The 20,208-nt window shown below is 40.8% G+C and overlaps 1 protein-coding gene across 1 annotated transcript; it reads left to right on the top strand.

Moving 5' to 3' along the window:
- The first annotated feature begins 551 nt into the window (after positions 1 to 551).
- Positions 552 to 11,515, top strand: LOC132486579 (zinc finger protein 709-like). The gene is made up of 4 exons (XM_060093974.1): positions 552 to 678; positions 8,441 to 8,567; positions 8,772 to 8,832; positions 9,223 to 11,515. The coding sequence occupies exons 1-4, from the start codon at positions 676 to 678 to the stop codon at positions 11,195 to 11,197; spliced, it is 2,166 nt and encodes a 721-aa protein (XP_059949957.1). The 5' UTR covers positions 552 to 675; the 3' UTR covers positions 11,198 to 11,515.
- The last annotated feature ends 8,693 nt before the right edge of the window (positions 11,516 to 20,208 follow it).

Genomic DNA, 20,208 nt, shown 5'->3' with positions numbered 1-20,208 from the left:
GTGCGCTGGGATTAGGTACCTTAAGTACTTAATGAGTGGGGATGAGGCAGGGATGGGTGGAAGGTTCAGCGCTGTCAAGGACCAAAGATGAAAATGGAGCCGGCCCTTTACTACAGACGGTGAATTCACATTTAAGTGTCTGCGTTTCTTAACAAGCACAGCTCCAAGAATGGCCATACAGCCTTACACCAAGCCCTTGCGCCCTGGAAGACATAAAACCTTGTTCCAGGCAGGGCAGGCCTGAGCCATCCTCTTATCTGTACTTGCTCCGTCTTGAAACTGAATCAGGAATCCCAGTGCACGAGGAGCTGCGGAAGACAGCAGAGGCAATCCCAGGCCAGGAAAAATTTCTGTCACAAACCAAAAGTGCCAGGCAGGGACAGGTCCCATCCCAACTGCGGAAATTGGTTCCGCTGACTCAGGCTTCCTTCCCCAGGCTGTCACTCAGGCATGAGGGGGTGGGGCACTGGGACCTGTCCAATCAGGAGGCCGGTGAGGCGGGTGGGCGGGGCGACGCGGCGCACCGGCGTGGACGTCGGTTCTTCCCACCACGCAGGGATGGCGGCTTACCTACCCTTCAGGGTCTTTGGTAGCGCTTCCGTCTCTTCTGTTCTCTGACCTGCTCTGGTGGTTGGAGTCGAGGGAAGGACGCAGGAAGACCTAGGAAACCTTGCAATGGTGAGTGTGCTGCCCCGGGGAGCGGAGACGGGGCGGAGGGACTGGTCGGAAGCGTCCGGAACCGGCCTCTTCGCGGTCAACTCCGGAGTCTGCGGACCCGAATCCATCGGGAGCGCCACGCGGACCTCAGTCCCCTCCGATTTGCAGCATGGGGGCTGAGCCGGCAGCCGGGACCCGGTCCATTAGGGTGGCGTCTTCAGCCCGACCCCGGAGCCTCTCTGGGCAACTCTGCACCCGCAGCCCAGTGTCTCTTCCAGATTGTGCGTTGACCACGGGGAGTGTCATTAAGGGACCATTCTGTTTACTATAGTAGAGGGACCAACTATAATGTCCCTTGTCCTTTTAGTTTGAAAGGAGGTTTTCATTTTTTATGGATTACAAGTTTATATCCATTACTGTCTAAAGGATCAGATCTTGCAGTAGTTTCCTTTGTAGAAAAGTGTAAACTCCTAAGGGAGGAAAGTATCTCAGGACTCCCTGCCCGCATATCCTCCTCCACTCTTCCGATGTTAACTCCAGACACCCTCAGATAACTAGTTTTGATTACTACTTCATCATCCTTTTAGTGTTTCTTTATACACAAACAATCCATTGCGAATGCCTGTTTTTCTTACAGTTTTTGTGCTTGGAATAATTACTTGAGATCCGCATATTTGATGTTTGACTACTGAAAGTTAAGCCTCATCCCTCCCTTTTCCCCTAGTGCTTCTTACCTGGACGGGCGATAAGAAAGCCTGGAGGCTCCTGCCCCGTGAGCTGCTGTTTGCTGGGGTCTCCTGTACGCTGTGCTGCCCTGTATTGCATTGTTGACCTCACCAAGCCTGGGTTGTATACACGGAGAACTCCGAGTTGGCAGTTTCTGCTAATCCCTTGTACTTTGGGAGCAGGAATATGAGAATGGGGCCCTCCTTCCAGTGGTCCTGGATTGATGTCTGAGCTGGAACCTATCTGTGTCTAGAGTGAAGGTGTGACTGAAGCTGGGTTTGCCGAGACATTAGTGTTGAGGGGAGGACTGGGGGAGTAGGAGGATGATTATACCCTGTGAATGAGGTGAGCCCAAAAGATAGTCACTACTTAGAGAGCAGTTACTTCAAAGAAGTGAAAGAAAAGAGACAGGGAAAAGCAGCTAGTAGGTGGTGAGATTCCAGAAGGCTCACCAAAACTTTAAAAATAACTTTTAAGAGGCTGTTGCCCCTTCATCTATTACAACAAGGCTCCTTACCCTCTGGGTTATGATGGACAACACCCACTGTCTCAGTTTGGCACAGTAAAGAGATTAGTTCAAACCCAACGTAAGTGAGTTCCTTAAATTCTATAAAGCAGTCAGTGTCATGAGGAGGCCTCTAACCCTGCTGGCAGTGATGGGAGGCTCTCTGGAGGAGGGCCTTAAGTTGGCCATAGGCTTCTGATGCAAGGCACTGCCCAGGTCCCATCTTAATATGCCATTAAAGCTGTAATTGTCTCCATGTACTGGGATCTTTTAAAAATAGAGGGCTCCACTGAGGTGCCTGTTAATGGCTTTGGTACTGGAAAGAGCACCCCAGTCAGCTCAGACTGACTACTTACACCTACTTGTTATATGATGGAGCTAAACCTTGGCCCTCTGGCTTATGCCTCCCGGTGGAGAGATGACATTTCTTTCTACAGTCCTTTGAAACATGCTGTGGTGGTGGAGGAGCCATTGTCTCCAACACCTTGTTTCCCTGGGTAGTTGCTTGGGATTAACTGAATGCACAGGTCTGGGGAAGTGCATATAAGGATGACACCTTAGTATACACCCTGAGGTATTGTCAGGGTGTGCTGGAGCTCAGTGGAGAGTTGCTGCCCTTCATCCCTCAATTGGGACAGCCTTGGTAGATAAGCACACCCATGGTTCACCACACCTAAGGAAAAACCAGGAAGTCCTCAGGGGTGAGCTGTACAGATCTGTCATCGTCTTCTTCTTCTTTTGGTGTAGACTTCAGCGTTTTTAGATCAGTTTTAGGTTTAGAGAAGAATTGAACAGAAATTATAGAGAATTCTCACATAACCCTTCTCCATCCGTACAGTATTCACTGTTTTTTAAATCTTGTAGGACTGCTACATTTGTTAGAATTGCTGAACCAATACTGATGCATTAGAAGTGCACAGGTTGTATTAGTGTGGACCTTTTGTATTGTGTTATGTAATGTTTGGATTTGACAAATATACAATATGTGTCCATCATTTATGCACATGTAGTGTAATATTACTTATGTAAAAATACTCTGTGCTCAACCTGTTGATTCATCTCTAACCCTCAAATCCTTTAAAATGAAAGCCAAAAATCTTCACAGCCAAAGATCTTTTTATGGTCTGATGCTTTTGTTTTTTCCAGAACCTCATATACTTGGCACCATACAGTGTATAACCTTGTTAGACTGGCTTCTTTCACTTAGCAATATACTTTTAAGCTTCCTCCATGTATTTGCAAGGCTTGATACCTCATTTCTTTTTATCACCAAAGAGTATTTCATTGCACTGATCATTTATTTATTAGACTCTTGAAGTATATCTTGCTTAACTCTAACTCGTGCCAATTATGAATAAAGCCTCTACAGATTTTTGTGTACAGGTTTTCTGTGAACATAAGATTTCAATTCATTTGGACAAATAGCAAGGAGTGTAATTGCTGAATCTTACTATACATAATAAGAGTATATTTTTTGAAAGAAAGCTCCTGTCTTTCATTGTTAGGGTACCGATTTCCTTTCATCTCAGCAATGAATGAGGATTATCTTCCCATCTTCACCAACATTTGGCGTTCTGAGTATTTTGAATTATAGCCATTTATAAGTGTGTCGTGATACCTCATTGTTGTTTACTCAATTTCCCATTGACATTTGATGTGGAGTATGTTTTCATGTGGCATATTTCTTTTTGGTGTATCTTCTTTGGGGAGCTGTTTGTTCAGATCTTTTGCCCATTTTTAATTAGGTTGTTTTTCTTCTTACTGTTGAGCTTTAAGAGTTCTTTGCATCTGTTGGATACCAGTCATTTATCAGATAAATGTTTTGCAAAGATTTTCTCCTACTCTCTGACTTGTCTTTTCATTTTCTTAACACTTTTCTTTCTCAGAGCAGGAATGTTTTGATTTCAGTGAAGTGAAATTATACTTTTTTCTTTTACAGACCTTGCATTTGGTGTTATATTTCAAAATTCATCACTAAGCCCAGAGTCACCTACATTTCCTTCTGTATTATTTTCTAGGAGTTTATTACTTTTGCATTTCACATTGAGATCTATGATGTGTTTTGAGTTATTTTTTGTGAAATGTGTAAGGCCTGTGTCTGCATTCATTGTTGTGTGTCTGTGTGTGTGCATGTGTTTTATGTGGATATCTGTTATTTCCAGTGCTATTTGTTTAAAAGGTTCCCTTTTCATTTGAATTTCCTTGCCATCTTTCTCCAAGTTCAGTTGAATACATTTGTGTGGGTCTATAGGAAAGCAACTGATTAACCCTTAATCTCAGTCTCTTATTGATTCCAGGAGCTATCTCTTTCATTGTGGATTCTTTCAGATGTTTCACAGGGATAATCATGTTTTACGAACAGATGTTATAGATTTAGCTACAGGATTCATGAAGATGTTCATTCTCAGGAAGTGAAAGTTCCCTCTGTTAGTAGTTTGTTTTCATAAATAGATGTTGGATTTTTATCAAATTCTTTTTCATTTTCATTTCGCCCTCTGTTCCTTTCTGATATTTGTACTTGTCTTCCCTCTTTTCTTAGTTATCTTGACTAGATATTTATTAATGTTATTAATCTTGGTAAAGAACTAGAGTTAGGGACTTCCCTGGTGGTCCAGTGGTTAAGGCTTCTCGCTCCCAATGCAGGGGGCCTGGGTTCCATCCCTGGTCAGGGAACTAGATCCCACATGCATGCTGCAGCTAAGAGTCTGCATTACTGCAGTGAAGATCCCATGAACCGCAACTAAGACCTGGTGCAGCCAAACAAATAAATAAATATTTTTTTAAAAAAAGAACAAGAGTTAAAAAAAATTTTCTCGATCAATATCCCACAGTTACCTTACTTTTTTTCTAATTTTTATTATTTCTTTTATTCTGTTTACTTTGCGTTTCATATGCTCTTCTTTTTATCGTTTCCTAAGGTACATGCTTTTACGTTATTGTTTACACATCTTGGTGTTTTTCCAGTGTATTTGTTTTATGGCATAAATTTCCCTCTAGGCACTGCTTCTGCTGCATCCCACATCCTTTGACACATTATGTTTTCATTTCGTTTAGTTCAAAATAAATTTTATATTTCTTGAGACTTCTTTGATCTTCTGTATTATTTCGAAGGGTGTTGTTGAATCTCCAGGTATTGAGAGGTTTTCCAACTCTTGCTGTCATTGATACCTAGATTAATTGCCTTTGAGGTCTAAGAGTGTCGTTTTTTTGTTTGTTTGTTTTTTTGTTTGCGGTTACGCGGGCCTCTCACTGTTGTGGCCTCTCCCATTGCGGAGCACAGGCTCTGGACGCACAGGCTCAGCAGCCATGGCTCACAGGCCCAGCCACTCCGTGGCATGTGGGATCTTCCCGGACCGGGGCACGAACCCACGTCCCCTGCATCGGCAGGTGGACTCTCAACCACTGCGCCACCAGGGAAGCCCTAAGAGCATAGTTTGTATGATTTTTCTTCTTTCAGATTTGTTAAGGTATGTTACATATCCTCGAATGTGTTCTGTCTTAGTGAATGTTCCATGTAAAGTTGAGAAGAATGTGTATTCTGCCCTGTTGCATAAAGCATTCCATAGGTTACAGTTAAGTTGAGTTGTTTCATAGTTCTTGTTCACTTCAACTCTGTCCTTCCTGATTTTCTGCCTGCTGAAATTTATAGCTTGTGGTAAGAGGGTGTTCATGTACAATTATAATAATGGATTCATGTATTCCTCCCTGCATTCTTCACATCTTTCCTTAAGTACTTTGTCCCTTTGTTGCTATGTATGTACACATGAAGGATTGTTATACCTTCTTGGAGAATGGACCTTTTTGTCCCTATGTAAAGCCCCTTTTTATTGCTGAGTTTTCCTTGGGCTGAAATTTGCATTATCTGAAATTCATATACCAATGCCAGCTTTTTTTGGATTAGTTTTGGCATAGTGCATTTATCTCCATCCCTTTACCTTTCATCTACCTGTGTCTTCATATTTAAAATGGGTTTTTTGTAGACAACATATAATTACAGTTTTTAAAATCTGATATTACTGTATTTGTCTTTCACTTGTATTGAGACCATTGATGATTGAATTGGTGATTAATACAGTTGGATTAATATCTACTGCACATTCTCCTGTTTCTATTTGTTGCCCTTGTTCTTTCTTTCATTTGCCTTCTCCCTTTTTTCTACCTTCTCTGGCTTTAACTGAGCATTTTACCTGATTCTTCTTTTTTTTTTTTTTTTTTGCGGTACGCGGGCCTCTCACTGTTGTGGCCTCCCCCGTTGCAGAGCACAGGCTCCAGACGCGCAGGCTCAGCGGCCATGGCTCACGGGCCTAGCCGCTCCGCGGCATGTGGGATCTTCCCAGACCGGGGCACGAACCCATGTCCCCTGCATCGGCAGGCGGATTCTCAACCACTGCGCCACCAGGGAAGCCCTGATTCTTCATTTTAATCGTCTCTTAGCCTCTCAGTTACACATTAAAAAAAATTTTTTTTTGGTGGTTGCCCTTGAGTTTTCAGTATATATTTAGAACTAGCCTACGTCTTCTAAATATATTTAGAATTAGCCTACGTCTTCTATACCTCTTCATTTGTTGTACAGGTATCTCATACCACACTATTCTCAATTCCCTCCTGTCTTACCTTACTTAACCACAAGGCTTTCATTACCAGTGTCATTGTTGTTAATATTATTTTACACAAAGGTTTATCTGTTATATATGATAATATTAAAGATGTTCATTTATTCCTCTCCTAATCCATCTTCATCATTTGTATTCTTTCTTATGAATTTTGAACATTTGTTTCAAAGTAGATGTAGTAATAACAAATTCCCTCAATTTTTGTCTCAGAAAGTCCTCAGTTCTTCCTTGTTTTGTAAGGATAATTGTCCTTGATGTAGTGTTCTTAGAGTGGCTTTAATTTCGGAACTTTAAGCATTTCAATCCACTCTGTTCTTGCTTGTTTGTTTTCTGAAAAGATGTCCAGTTTAATTCTAATTTCTCTATACCTGAGGTCTGTTTCCCCCTCTGGCTTCTTAAAATATGTTCTTTTTGCATTTGATTTTTCTCTAGTTAGAGTATGATATACTTTAGTCTTCTTTTAGGTGTTTTCATGTTTAGTGTTCACTGAGATTCATGGATCTACAGTTGTTGTCTATCATTAACTTTAGAAAAATCTCAGTGATTGTCACTTACATCTTCTGTTTCTTTCTGTCTCTCTTTTCCTTCAGTTATTTTCATTATGTGTGTTTTTAATCTTCTGTTAGAAAAAGTTATATTAGGGTTTATGGATAGTGTGTTCTATCTGTTTTGTTCCTTTTGTCTTTGCATTACACTGGTGAAACTTTTTTTTTTCAGTACAGGCCTTAAGAACAGAATATTTGTGGCATATTTCAAAACGTCTTTATTTTCTCTTTCCCAGTTCCAGAGACACCAGTTTGTCTTTTGAAGTCATTGGTCTCATGGCTCTAGGAAGACTTTCAAATGTTTTCATTCTCTTCTAGTAAGATTGAAAATCACAACTTTTAGGTTCATAAATTCCAGAGCGTAAGTTGGCCAGGCAGCAGCTAGCGTGGCTGCTCCGGAAACATTAGGTCCTGCAATTGCAGAATGGAGACCCTATGTTGTTCTGGAGGAAACCACTGATGAAACCTTTACATATTTTATAATCATGGACAAATTCACCATCAACCCATATGAACTTAAGTGAACTCACTCGCAGTCTGTAGCTCTTAACGTTTTCCTCAAGGGAACAGGGTTTGATCAGAAAGAGCTATTCTGGCTATTATCTCAGTATGTGTTCTACAGTTTGGCTGGAACAATCCCTGAGGCACATGAGTGGAGGGCTTTTGTGGTCTAAGCTGTTATTCCTTTTTCCTCAGGTCTGAGCTCTAAGTTTAGAATAACTTTCTAGCTGCATGGAATTATACATAGAGAGAAGGGAAGAACACAGTCTGTGATCATTATTACACAACTTAAAAGCAGTGCTTCCCCACAAGAAGATTTACATTCAGTCAGGTGCATCTAATTACTTCTAAAGAGCTGGAGGACTTTGGAACAGTGGGGCCAGCTGGGCTTTGGTAAAAGTTTGATTTCTACAGGCCCCCTGGACTCTCATGTTTGGTGATAGGACTTGGAAGAAAAGCTTCCAGTTCTCCTCAGGAGACTCATTCATTGAAAACTCATGCAGATTTGATCCTCTACCTCATGGAGTGCTATAAATGGTGGATAATAAGGGAGAAGATGAAAGAATTTTCTCACACGAAATCAATGTCTCTAAAATGATATTTGTTTCAGTTGTATAGCATTTCTGTCGTTTCCCAGCAATCTCTGGGCTCTACCATTAATGAGGTATAAGTTATCATGTGATCACAGAAATAATGTGTAAATGATTTCCATGTGTCCATGATAACGTTAAATTTATGAGGAAGCATGGAGAGAATAAGTTTCTCATGATCAAGTCATAGAATAACTCTTTGGAAACAACAGGTTCATAAGTAACCTTACTATAAATGGAGTATAGATGTCTAGTGCTGTCAGTCTCATGCATCTTACTGTACACATATTTTGGGTGTTTTAGGACTCATTGGCTATTGAGGATGTGGTTGTGAACTTCACCCTGGAGGAGTGGGCTTTGCTGGATCCTTCACAAAAGAAACTCTACAGAGATGTGATGCAGGAAATCTTCTGGAACCTGGCCTCAGTAGGTAAGGATGGTGACGTTCTTTCACCTAGTCAATTAGAGGACAAATGCTTTATGCTACTTGACATTGTTCTAAGATGTGGAATTGGGGAAGGGAGGATGTTGGGATATCAACTGGGCTTGGTCACCCTAAACAATGGAGATAGAATCAAATAATTCTTATTAATTTCTAATATTTTGGAATAATTTTTCTGGGTCTGCATTTTAGGAAAAACATGGGAATATCATGACATTGGAGATCAGTACAAAACCCAGGGCGGAAACCTAAGGTAAGTCACACTCACAATACAAAGCATTGTCTCAAGTGAGAATCCTGGTAAATTATGAAATTTTTAAAACAAGCAAACAAAACAAATAGCCCCTTCTTCAAATTTGGTTCTTCTTAGAAAATTTCTACCAAAAACATTTTCTTAAATGTGACATAAATGTTAGGTGTTTGCAAACTAGTTCACTTGCAAATATTATTAATAAACCCTATATTTGAATATCACTTTTAATAGTAGGAAAGGTGAAGTCCCATTGCAGTACATTCAGTATATTCAATTTCTAACAATTCACACAAGGTGGAAAACTTATACTATTCCTATAAATCATAATAAATACAAGAAATATAAGATCAATAAAGAAATCATTAGAAATGTGCTTTTCATTTTTCCCAGAAGTCCTATGGTAGAGAGACTCTCTGAATGTAAAGACAGTAGTTCCTGTGGAGAACACTTCAGCCTTATTCCATCTCTCAATCTGAAGAAGAAAACTATTGGACTAAAACCATGTGAATGCAGTGCATGTGGAAAAGTCTTCATGGATCATTTATCCCTTACTAGACACATGAAATGTCACATTGAACATGAACTGGGAAAGTTTCAAAAGTATGGTGACAAGCTATATAAATGTAAGCACTGTGGTAAAGCCTTTAATCATTTCACTTCCTTCCTAATGCACAAAAGAAGTCACACTGGAGAGAAACTGTATGAATGTAAAATATGTTCTAAAGCATTGAGTACTCTCAGTTGTCTTCAAAAACATGAAAGAACTCATACTGGAGAAAAACCCTATAAGTGTAAGGCATGTGGGAAAGCCTTCACATGGCTCATAACCTTTCAAAAACACATGATAACACACAGTGGAGATGGACCTTATAAATGTAAAGAATGTGAGAAGGTATTCGTTAATCTCAGTTCTCTTAAAATACATGAAAGGAGTCACACTGGAGAGAAACCCTATCAATGTAAACTATGTGGCAAAGCCTTCAGTTATTACTATTCCTTACGAGTACATGGAAGAACTCACACTGGAGAGAAACCCTATGAATGTAAACAGTGTGGAAAAGCCTTTAGTTGTCATGAAAGCATTCAAGCACATGAAAGAATTCACACAGGAGAGAAACCCTATCAATGTAAACACTGTGAGAAAGCAGACAGATACCACAGTTCTCTTCGAACCCATGAAAGGAGTCACACTGGAGAGAAACCTTACCAGTGTAAGCAGTGTGGAAAAGCCTTTCGACGTAAACAAACCTTTCGAGCACATGAAAGGAGTCACGGAGGAGAGAAACCCTATGAATGTAAGCAGTGTGGTAAAGGCTTCAGTTATTTCAGTTCCTTCCAAAGACACAAATGGCATCACACTGGAGAGAAACCGTATGTGTGTAAAACATGTTCTAAAGCATTGAGTAGTGCCACATCTCTTCGAAATCATGAAAGAACCCACACTGGTGAAAAGCCCTATGAGTGTAAGGAATGTGGTAAAGCCTTCACCTGGCACAAAACCTTCCAATATCACAGGAGAATGCATACTAGAGATGGACCTTATAAATGTGAAGAGTGTGAGAAAGTATTCCTTAATCCTAGTTCTCTAAAAGTACATGAAAAGAGTCACACTGGGGAGAAACCCTATCAATGTAAACAATGTGGTAAAAGTTTTAGTTCTCAAAGAAGTTTCCAAATGCATGAAAGAACCCATACTGGAGAAAAACCCTATGAGTGTAAAATATGTGGGAAAGCCTTCACCTGGCACAAAACCTTCCAATATCACATGATAACACACACTAGAGATGGACCTTATAAATGTAAAGAATGTGAGAAAGTTTTCATTAGTCCCAGTTCTCTTAAAATCCATGAATGGAGTCACACTGGAGAGAAACCCTATCAATGTAAACAATGTGGTTTAAGTTTTAGTTCTCAAAAAGGTTTACAAAATCATGAAAGAAATCACACTGGAGAAAAACCCTATGAATGTAAGGAATATGGGAAAGCATTGTTTGTTACCAGTTCTTCTCAAAGACATGAAAGGACTCACACTAGAGAGAAACCGTATGTGTGTAAAACATGTTCTAAAGCATTTAGTACTCACAGTTCTCTTCGAAATCATGAAAGAACCCACACTAGAGAAAACCCCTACGAATGTAAAATATGTGGGAAAGCGTTCAGTTCCACCTATGTTCAAGTGCATGAAAGAACTCACACTGGAGAGAAACCCTATCGATGTCAGGAATGTGGGAAAGCCTACATTTCTCTGTCAAGCATTCGACGGCACATTAGACAGCACACTGGAGAGAAACCATATAAATGTGAAGAATGTGGGAAAGCCTTCTTTTATCACAGTAATTTACGAAGGCATGAAAAGGTTCACTAGATAAAACCTCTTGTTTGTAAACAGCTTGGGAAACACTTCAGTTGGCCCACATCCTTAGACGTGAAAACTCCTATGAAGAGGTATAAATGTAACATGAGATAACTTGATGGAAAGTAATCCATGCCTAATGTTCCAGAAAACCTTCAGTATGAAAGAGTTGTTTTAAAAGTTTTTAAATATGCTGTGTTTAGCAAGGATCTTTCTTAAAGTGTATCCTTGGATATAGGATCTCTATGAATTTCAAAAATAAATATTAATGTGAGTTCTGTAAGTTGTCTTTCAACAATAGTACATAAGATTTAAAGGTAGTGATTTTGAGTTTAATCACATGATTTTTTTCTCTTTCCGTTTTGAAGTCTGTTGGATCCATGGGTGAATTAAAATGTATTTCTAATATGCAGGTAGGCTTAAATTTTTATAATATTCTATTCATTCTCTGTTAAAGGGTCATTGAAAATGGCAGTTTGGTATTTGTTGGGATTTTTCTACTGGCCTTGGGTCACAGTTTCCGTATACCCCTAATCTATTATATATATTGCACCTTTTTTACTGAGAAAGATCCTTTTTGGGGGGTGGTGGGTATAGGAGCCTTTTTCAGTTTTCCATTCTATTAAACACTTGGAATAAATTTTTATGTACAGAAAGGTTGTCAAAGAGTATACTTTTACGTAAAATATGATTTTCCTCTTTGCTTTTTGTTTTTCCTTCTGACTGGTAGTTGGTGAATAGAATTTGAATTAAGAAGAGAGACTTATGGGACTTCCCTGGTGGTCCAGTGGTTAAGACTCTGTGCTCCCAATGAAGAGGGCATGGGTTCAATCCCTAGTCAGGGAACTAGGTCCCGTGTGCTGCAGCTAAGACCCGGCACAGCCAAATGAATAAATAAATACTGAAAAAAAGGGGGTGGCTTCCCTGGTGGCGCAGCGGTTGAGAATCCGCTGGCCAATGCAGGGGACACGGGTTCGATCCCTGGTCCGGGGAGATCCCACATGCTGTGTAGCAACTAAGCCTGTGCGCCACAACTACTAAGCCTGTGCTCTAGAGCCCATGAGTCACAACTACTGGGCCCATGTGCCACGACTACTGAAGCCCACACACCTAGAGCCCATGCTCTGCAACAAGAGAAGCCACTGCAATGAGAAGCCCGCGCACCACAACAAAGAGTAGCCCCCGCTCGCTGCAACTAGAGAAAGCCTGCGTGCAGCAACGAAGACCCAACCCACCCAAAAATAAACAAATAGAAATAAAATTTAAAAAAAAAAGAAGAGAGACTTGTGATAGGACAAAAAATCTATAGAGTTGGAGATACATTGCCTGTGAGTAATGTTAGGAGGTAGATTTACCAGAATTCATCTCCTTTGTGACTCTGTGTTAGAAGTCATCAGTTGCACTACCTGAGTTGAATTGAAAGGCAGATGCAAAGAGGGTATTCTTCAGATTTTGGAGCCACGACACTGGGAGAGAGACAGATGAATAGGAGGTTTGAGGACAATGTCTTGCAGCTTATTTCCCAGATTCTGTGCCCCTGTAGTTAAGAGTATCCCCAACACCACCAACAAATATTTGATTTCCATTTTCTTAGAAGTCTAGTTTTCCCCTGATGTCTTTACTAGTTCCACATCAAAATCCATCAGAGTTTGAATTTTTCTGTAAGGCCTCATGTCCACTTGGAAAGTAATTCATGTTTCATCGTTGGGAGTATTGTCTGATTACCACCTTCTGTAGATTATATCTTTATAATGTCTAATTTGTATAGGAAACACCTTATGCCATTAATAGTACTACTGAGTATGTTCCTGATTCACCATGACATTCAGAAGGGTGCAGCCAAAGAGGTCAACATGGGGGTTTGTTTCTCTGCTGCACTGGGTAGTGTCTGCCTTGACCCATCGTTTACATGTGAGAATAAGCTCCTTCCTCATATCAGGAATACTGTGGTTCTGAAACCTAATGGTGTATCCCAAGTGGGATCTACCTGGGGACATCCTCGTTCGTATAAATCACATTTCCTCCCATCACCATCTGTAGACTATTTCCAGCTCTCAAGCCTACTCTGTGCCTGTTTACGTGGAAACGTCTTTAGAAATCCATGCATATCCCACTCTGGAAAACTTCCTGAGGCAACACCAGTGACTGTGAGTTGAGAGGGCAGTAGAAGCAGTTGGCAGAACCTATGTTATGGGCACATTCCATCGGCCATAGTAATCCCGGCTGTCTCATATTTGTAAAATATGTTTGCTTGCTTGTTCACACAGCACTTCAATTTTTACCGAGTTTGAATGGGGAATCATACGCTCTGGAATTTGTCTGAGTAACAGTTACTCCATTATCATCTCCCTCCCCACACCCGTTTACCATAAAGGCTTTAGCAGCCTCTGTTTATGCATCCAGGTGTCTCTAAACCACCCATGGTGGACAAGTTATCCAAGGCATTCTTGTACCAGAAACTAGTCTCCTCAGCTGTTACTGCACACAATTAGAGCAGCTCTCCTGGCAGCTGACAGAGTTGTTCTGTAAATGGAGGCCCTCCCATGGCCAGAGTTGAGCCTCCACAGCCAATTTCCCATTTTGCCTTGGGTCATGAATGTAGGACCCCTCAGTTTTGCTAACCAGAGTCTTCCTCATTAAAAAGGCATTGGTACTTGCAGCATAAAGCAAAAATTGGCCCCTCTGTCACATCCCACTTGCTGAAGGAACTGTGTCCCCCCCCCCCAAGTTGATGCCTTTTGTTCTGGAGTAGGTCACTTCTTTCTGGACACATGGCCACTTGAGGAGTCACTTGGGATCCCAGGAGAGACCAGGGAGTCCACATACTTTATATACAGTGTGTTGCTGCCACGCCTGATGGGGTCCACTGCAGAGATGCTGTGTTCTGTCACTAAATCAGACAGGCCATCTGGGATGAGATGGATTAGCCAAGCATCAGATGGATTAGTCAAACTTCAGGCAATCGTGCTAGCAATAGAGAATTACCTGGCCAAGAATGGAACTCATCTGCACATTGTTACAGATCCTTTGGCCACTGCCAATGATCTAGGTGTACCAATCATAGCTCCTTATCCAAGGTTGCCTCCTTTGGCATTAAGAACTCTGAGAGTAACTTGCCTCACAATATCCAAGTCCAAATCAATGCGAGTCCTTACTCTGCGCATATATTAAACCTCAGTCTGCAGAGGCTCAGTGTTCAGAGTGATAAATTGACTTCTGGGCACACTCTCACCTGGGATCTGATGGTATTAACCTTGGTCCTGTGAGCCCCCGCGATCCGTAACCACTTAGAGGCCTCTAACCTCAATGTTAGGCAATATTCATGGGACACCCCTTCTCTGCCATGGCTGCCTTAGTGACTGACCAAGGCATCTGATGTGAACAAACACACCATTGGTAATAAACTCAACAGACATAGTTTCCTGACCAAGGAAGGGGTCCCTACAGCTGATGGCAAACAGACTTTGTAGGGCCCTTCACCCCCTCTACTGGCTACTTGCTATGCTCTAACCTTGGTAGATACTTATATACAAAAATTACTTATCCTATCACACATAACACTTCTGAAACCAAAATGCAATCACTCACCGGCAAACAGTAGAAATTGCTGATATCCACTCAATTCTGAACAACCAGGCTCTTGAAAAAGGCATTCAGTGGCAGTCTTAGGACCCCAGTCTACAACCCTCATAGGATGTCCTAATGGCTTACTTAAAGCTTACTTTCTTCTATACATAGGTCTTCCTGCTGTTCAGGGCATTATTCAGATTTAATCCACAGTCTTTGGGGCCAGTTACTTTGTTCTGGTCATCAGGCTTACTGTTGACTTACGAGTAGAGCCTTTCTATACTAGACATTCTGTCAGTGACATTTCTGGTCACTCCTGCAGGTCTTTGGTTTATTGTCATAGTACATCCTGGCCACCACATGTATATCCCACTCCCGGTTCTTCCTCCTAACATCATCCATAGACTGGGTAACCTACATGTCAGTATTTCATTTTGGGCACCCTCCTTCAAACCCCTCTGGCCCATCCAACACAAATGTCCTCTTTTCCTACAGTTTACAATCACAGACTCATCGTCGTTGGAGCCCCTGGCACTGACCTGGGCACACATGATGTCATTCAACAAACATATCATTAATGCCAATCAAGAAATGTCAAAAACTTTCAAAATACATGTAGTAGTCAGCTAATGCCTCAGGTGTTTTCCATGAAGGACAACTCTCTAGTGGACATGGTAGCTGATGACCACTTGGCTTTGTGCTATTTATGAGCCAGAGAGGGAGAGTTCTGTTCCCTTAGGAGGGCTGCTTGCTGCATGTGGGTGGAATACACTGGCAAGGTGCCACCAGTAACACAGATGAGACAACAAATTAAAATAACATTATTGAAATATTTGAACAGAATTCCAGAACCATACTGGCACACTTTCCTGGATCCCTCAAAATACCTGGGGATGACAGGATTCCAATGTTGTTTTGAAGCTTCATCATCTTATTTATAATGTGTTGCTTGTGTCACGTGGCTTTTCAGTTAATATTCAAATTCATTTAAATGAGATGTGGCATCATTACGTCTATAAACAACAGGAGTGAACTTTCATAAAGAACTGAACTCGTTTTTGATATTTCACTCTTAAGGCTTTGGGTACCTGCTCACCTGTCTGGCTTACAACGGATAACTAAGTTAGGAAGGATGACACACGCTCCTTTTCTTTTTGTGTCAGCAGGTAGGAGGATCAAACCTTGAAAACCTGCAGCCTCCACTTGTACACACATTAAGGTGCCAAGCCATTCTTTGCACAAGCCTTCTGAACCAGCTACCTTTGCCCTATTGTTAGAAAGTACCTTTGAGTAATAAATATCTTTCTACTGATGCACGTGACAACATTAGTGTTGACATCTGATCCTGTTTTAGGTATGGGGTTGATCCTGCCCTCAAAAGGGCAATGATAAAATGAAAGGTAACTCATGGAAATCGTCTTCAGGGTGACAAACATTCAAGATAGGAAATTTTCAGAAGTGAGGAAAGAAATTCAAATACAGAGATACAAGCATGATCACAGAATAAAAACTTTGAAACCACCGACATGGTCACCAGCAGAGGAATGAATAAGTGAATTGGTGTACAATCTTATAAGGGAAAAATACAGAGCAACACAACTGAATGGATGGTTCTGCTCTGATATGTAAAGAGCTCTGAGTGATCATTAGGTTTACAACAAGACAAGAAGCTGAACAACCTGAAAAGCAACACCTGTGCTTAGAGTCATGAGAGAGTTGAGGTTACGTGGCAAACAATGCTCCCCATATCAGAGACAGACAAATAGAATTGTCACCCGGAGGTGAAGCAACTGGAGCCAGCAACCTCTAGGAACACTTAAACTGGTAACTTGAATTTGCTGGAGACACAGATTAGATTAGCTTGAGATTTAAAACCTCTAGTGAGTCCAGTCTCAGGAAACTCCCCCCAATTTATCAATTTTTCTGCAAGAGCCCAACCAGGTTCTCATCATGAATGATGGAAAAACACTGCCTCATGCTTCATGCAGGAATCTGGGGAAACCATTCTGATATGTACACAAAGAATTCTTTTCCCTGTAACTCAGGCTCTCTCTTAAAGAAAACTAATTTGTCAAAACCTTATCTGAAATAGGACAGAGCACGCAGACAACTCCCTGACCCTTCAGGTTTTCTCTGTGACAAAAGAGAAGGAATGAATACTAAGAACCTGTTCTGAGTTTCATAGTCCAGGGATTCTGTCCTGCCAAAACATTACAGGCTTAATTACAAGAGAACATTCTTCCACACCAGTACCTTCCTACCATACCAACAGGGCTCGGTATAAAAAGAGTGGACTAGAAAAAAGAGCTGGAAGCCACAGACTACTTAAGATTGAGTTTCTAGGGATACCCAAACACAGCAGGAGAGACATAAACAAGGACAGTTGTATATAGCTTAAGAAATAGTAAAAGTGAACCTTATAATCACCTATATTAAGAAAGACAGATACCAAATTAACGATCAAAATTTATACCTCAAAGAACAAGAAAAAGAACAAGCTAAACCCAAAATATAAAGTGAGTACTCTTGGGCTTCCCTGGTGGTGCAGTGGTTGAGAATCCACCTGGCAATGCAGGGGACATGGGTTCGAGCCCTGGTCCAGGAAGATCCCACATGCAGAGCAACTAAGCCTGTGTGCCACAACTACTGAGCCTGTGCTCTAGAGCTCACAAGCCGCAACTACTGAGCCCACATGTCGCAACTACTGGAGCCCACATGCCACAACTACTGAAGCCCACGCGCCTAGAGCCCGTGCTCCGCAACAAGAGAAGCCACCACAATGAGAAGCCTGTGCACTGCAACGAAGAGTAGCCCCTGTTGACCACAACTAGAGAAAAGCCCATGCACAGCAACGAAGATCCAACGCAGCCAAAAATAAAAAAATAAATAAAAAATTTAAAATAAAGTGAGTACTCTTAAAACTACAAAACATGGTGCGAAGAAGTGAAGACAAGTGTAAATAAGGGGGGAACCATCCCAATTTCATGGTTCAGAAGAGTTACCATCATTGAACTGGCACTACTCCACAAAATGATCTGAGGATTCAATGTAATAACTATTGTAATGTCAGCTATAATCTTTGTAAGAAATTGGCAAGTTGTTTATATATGGAATTGCAAGGGACCAGAATAGCCAAGCCACTCTTGAAAATGAAAAACAAAGTATTAGGACTAACAAGTCTTAATTTCAAAAACTTTAAGCAAATGTACTCAAGGTAGTGTGGGGCTGACACAAGGATAGATATAGAGATGTATGTATAGATTGAGATTTGAGAAATAAAACCCTACAGGGACTTCCCTGGTGGTGCAGTGGTTAAGAATGTGCCTGCCAATGCAGGGGACATGGGTTCAAGCCCTGGTCCGGGACGATCCCACATGCCGCGGAGCAACTAAGCCCGTGCACCACAACTACTGAGCTGGCGCTCTAAAGCCCAGGAGCATAACTACTGAGCCCGTGAGCCACAACTACTGAAGCCCGCACGCCTAGAGCCTGTGCTCTGCAACAAGAGAAGCCACCGCAATGAGAAGCCCAGACACCGCAACAAAGAGCAGCCCCCGCTCACTGCAACTAGAGAAAGCCCGCACACAGCACTGAAGACCCAATGCAGCGAAGAATAAATAAATAAATAAATAAATATTTTAAACTCTAAAAAAAAAAAGAAATAAACTCCTACATTTAAGGTCAGCTAATCTTTGACAAAGTTTTCAAAAATGGGAAAAGAATATTTCTATTCATAAATTGGTGCTGGGCCAACTGGATGGCCATATGCAAAAGAAAGAGATTGTACCCTTGTCACACCACATACAGTAATTTTTCAGTAAGGATCAAGGATGTTAACATAAGAGGAAACCTGTAAGAAACTTAGATAAAACATAGGAAAAATTTCCTGAACTTGGATTTGGCAAAAAATGTTGTCTATGACATCGAGGGCATTACATGAAGAAAGAAAATTGGTAATTTGAACTTCATCAAATTAATGAGTTTTGTGCTTCAAATGACACCATCCAGAAAGTGAAAACACCCTTTGAAATCCTTGTGTACTATTGCTGGGAATATAAATTGTACTTTTGTTATGGAAAACAACATGGCAGTTCCTCAAAAAATTAGGTACTGAGTTACCATCTGATCTTGCCATTCTACTTATGGGTAAGTACTGTAAAAGTAACATAAAATCCCCTAAGGAAAAGTAAAAATAAGAGAAATTCCCTAAGCAAAGAAAATAGTGGACCAGTGTTGCTAACGGGGACCCAGAATAAAGTGAAACCAGGTAGTTATGACAGACCTGGGGTTCAGTCAAGTATTCTGTGTTCTTAGAAAAATCACAAACAAAAACTATAAGGACTTTGATTCTGCTAAGGATCCTACCTGGAAGAGCCCCTAAGGAGAACCTCCAATGACAGCCAATTATTGAAAACTTTTTTGTCAGGCTGCAAGGACCATCCAGTCCCCTTACAAGTCTTTCAATTTTGGTTTCTGAGGTGTTTGTTTTTATTTTTACTTATAATTAAATTAATTAATTAGTTAAAATTTTACTTACTAGATCACTGATTTATTATAAAAAGATGTAAGTAACTCAGGAACAACCAGATGGAAGAGATACATAGGGCAAGGTATGGGGAAAGGACCAGGAGCTCTCTCCACGTGCCCCAGTCTCCCCAAATCTCCATGTGTTCACCAACGAGGAAACTCCTGAGGCTTTTTTTTTTTTTTAATCTCTCACCCTATCCCCCGTTCCCCAATGTACTTCCCCTTAGAGACACAGACTCTGTGTATCCTGGTTTGCAAACATTGGGAATAATAATGCTGTCCTTTTGCTTCAAGATAATCCTGATTCTTTTCTGGAAATTATTTCTAGTTTAGGACAACAATACACAAAAAATTGAAAACAGGAACTCAAATAGAGGTATTAGCATTATTTACTATAGCCAAAAGGTGGAAGTAACCCAAGTGTCCATCAGTAGATAAATGGATAAAAAATATTTGGCACATATATATATAATAGAGTATAAATCAGCTTTAAGAATAAAGCAAATTCTGACAAATGCTGCATCATGATTGAATCTCAGTGACATAATTGTAAGTGAAAGTAGCCTGTCAAAAATAGTCAAACACAGTATGATGCCATTTTTTTGAGGACATAGAGTAGTCAAATTCATAGAAAAAGTGGTTGTTGCCTGGGGCTGGGGGAAGTGGCTAATGAGTTTTCTAATGGATATAGAGTTTCAGTTTTGCAAGATGAAAATAGTTGGAGATTGGTTTCACAATGTCAATGTACTTCATACTGCTGGTTGCCCAGGGCTGAGGAAGATGGTGTTAAATAACAAAAATTCACCTAAGTAAATTTTCAAGATCTGATTGGCCTTATTCAACAATTTATGAATCGGACAGCATCCTATCTAACAAATAGAAAGGAGCTCCCAAGAGCTATAAAAAATGAAAGGTTTTTTAAAGGCAGA

The sequence above is a fragment of the Mesoplodon densirostris genome, chromosome 3 (assembly GCF_025265405.1).
Source record: "Mesoplodon densirostris isolate mMesDen1 chromosome 3, mMesDen1 primary haplotype, whole genome shotgun sequence".
In the NCBI taxonomy this organism is placed as follows: Eukaryota; Metazoa; Chordata; class Mammalia; order Artiodactyla; family Ziphiidae; genus Mesoplodon; species Mesoplodon densirostris.
The sequence above is the reverse complement of the archived record's forward strand: the minus strand, read 5'-3'. Positions and strand labels throughout refer to the sequence as shown.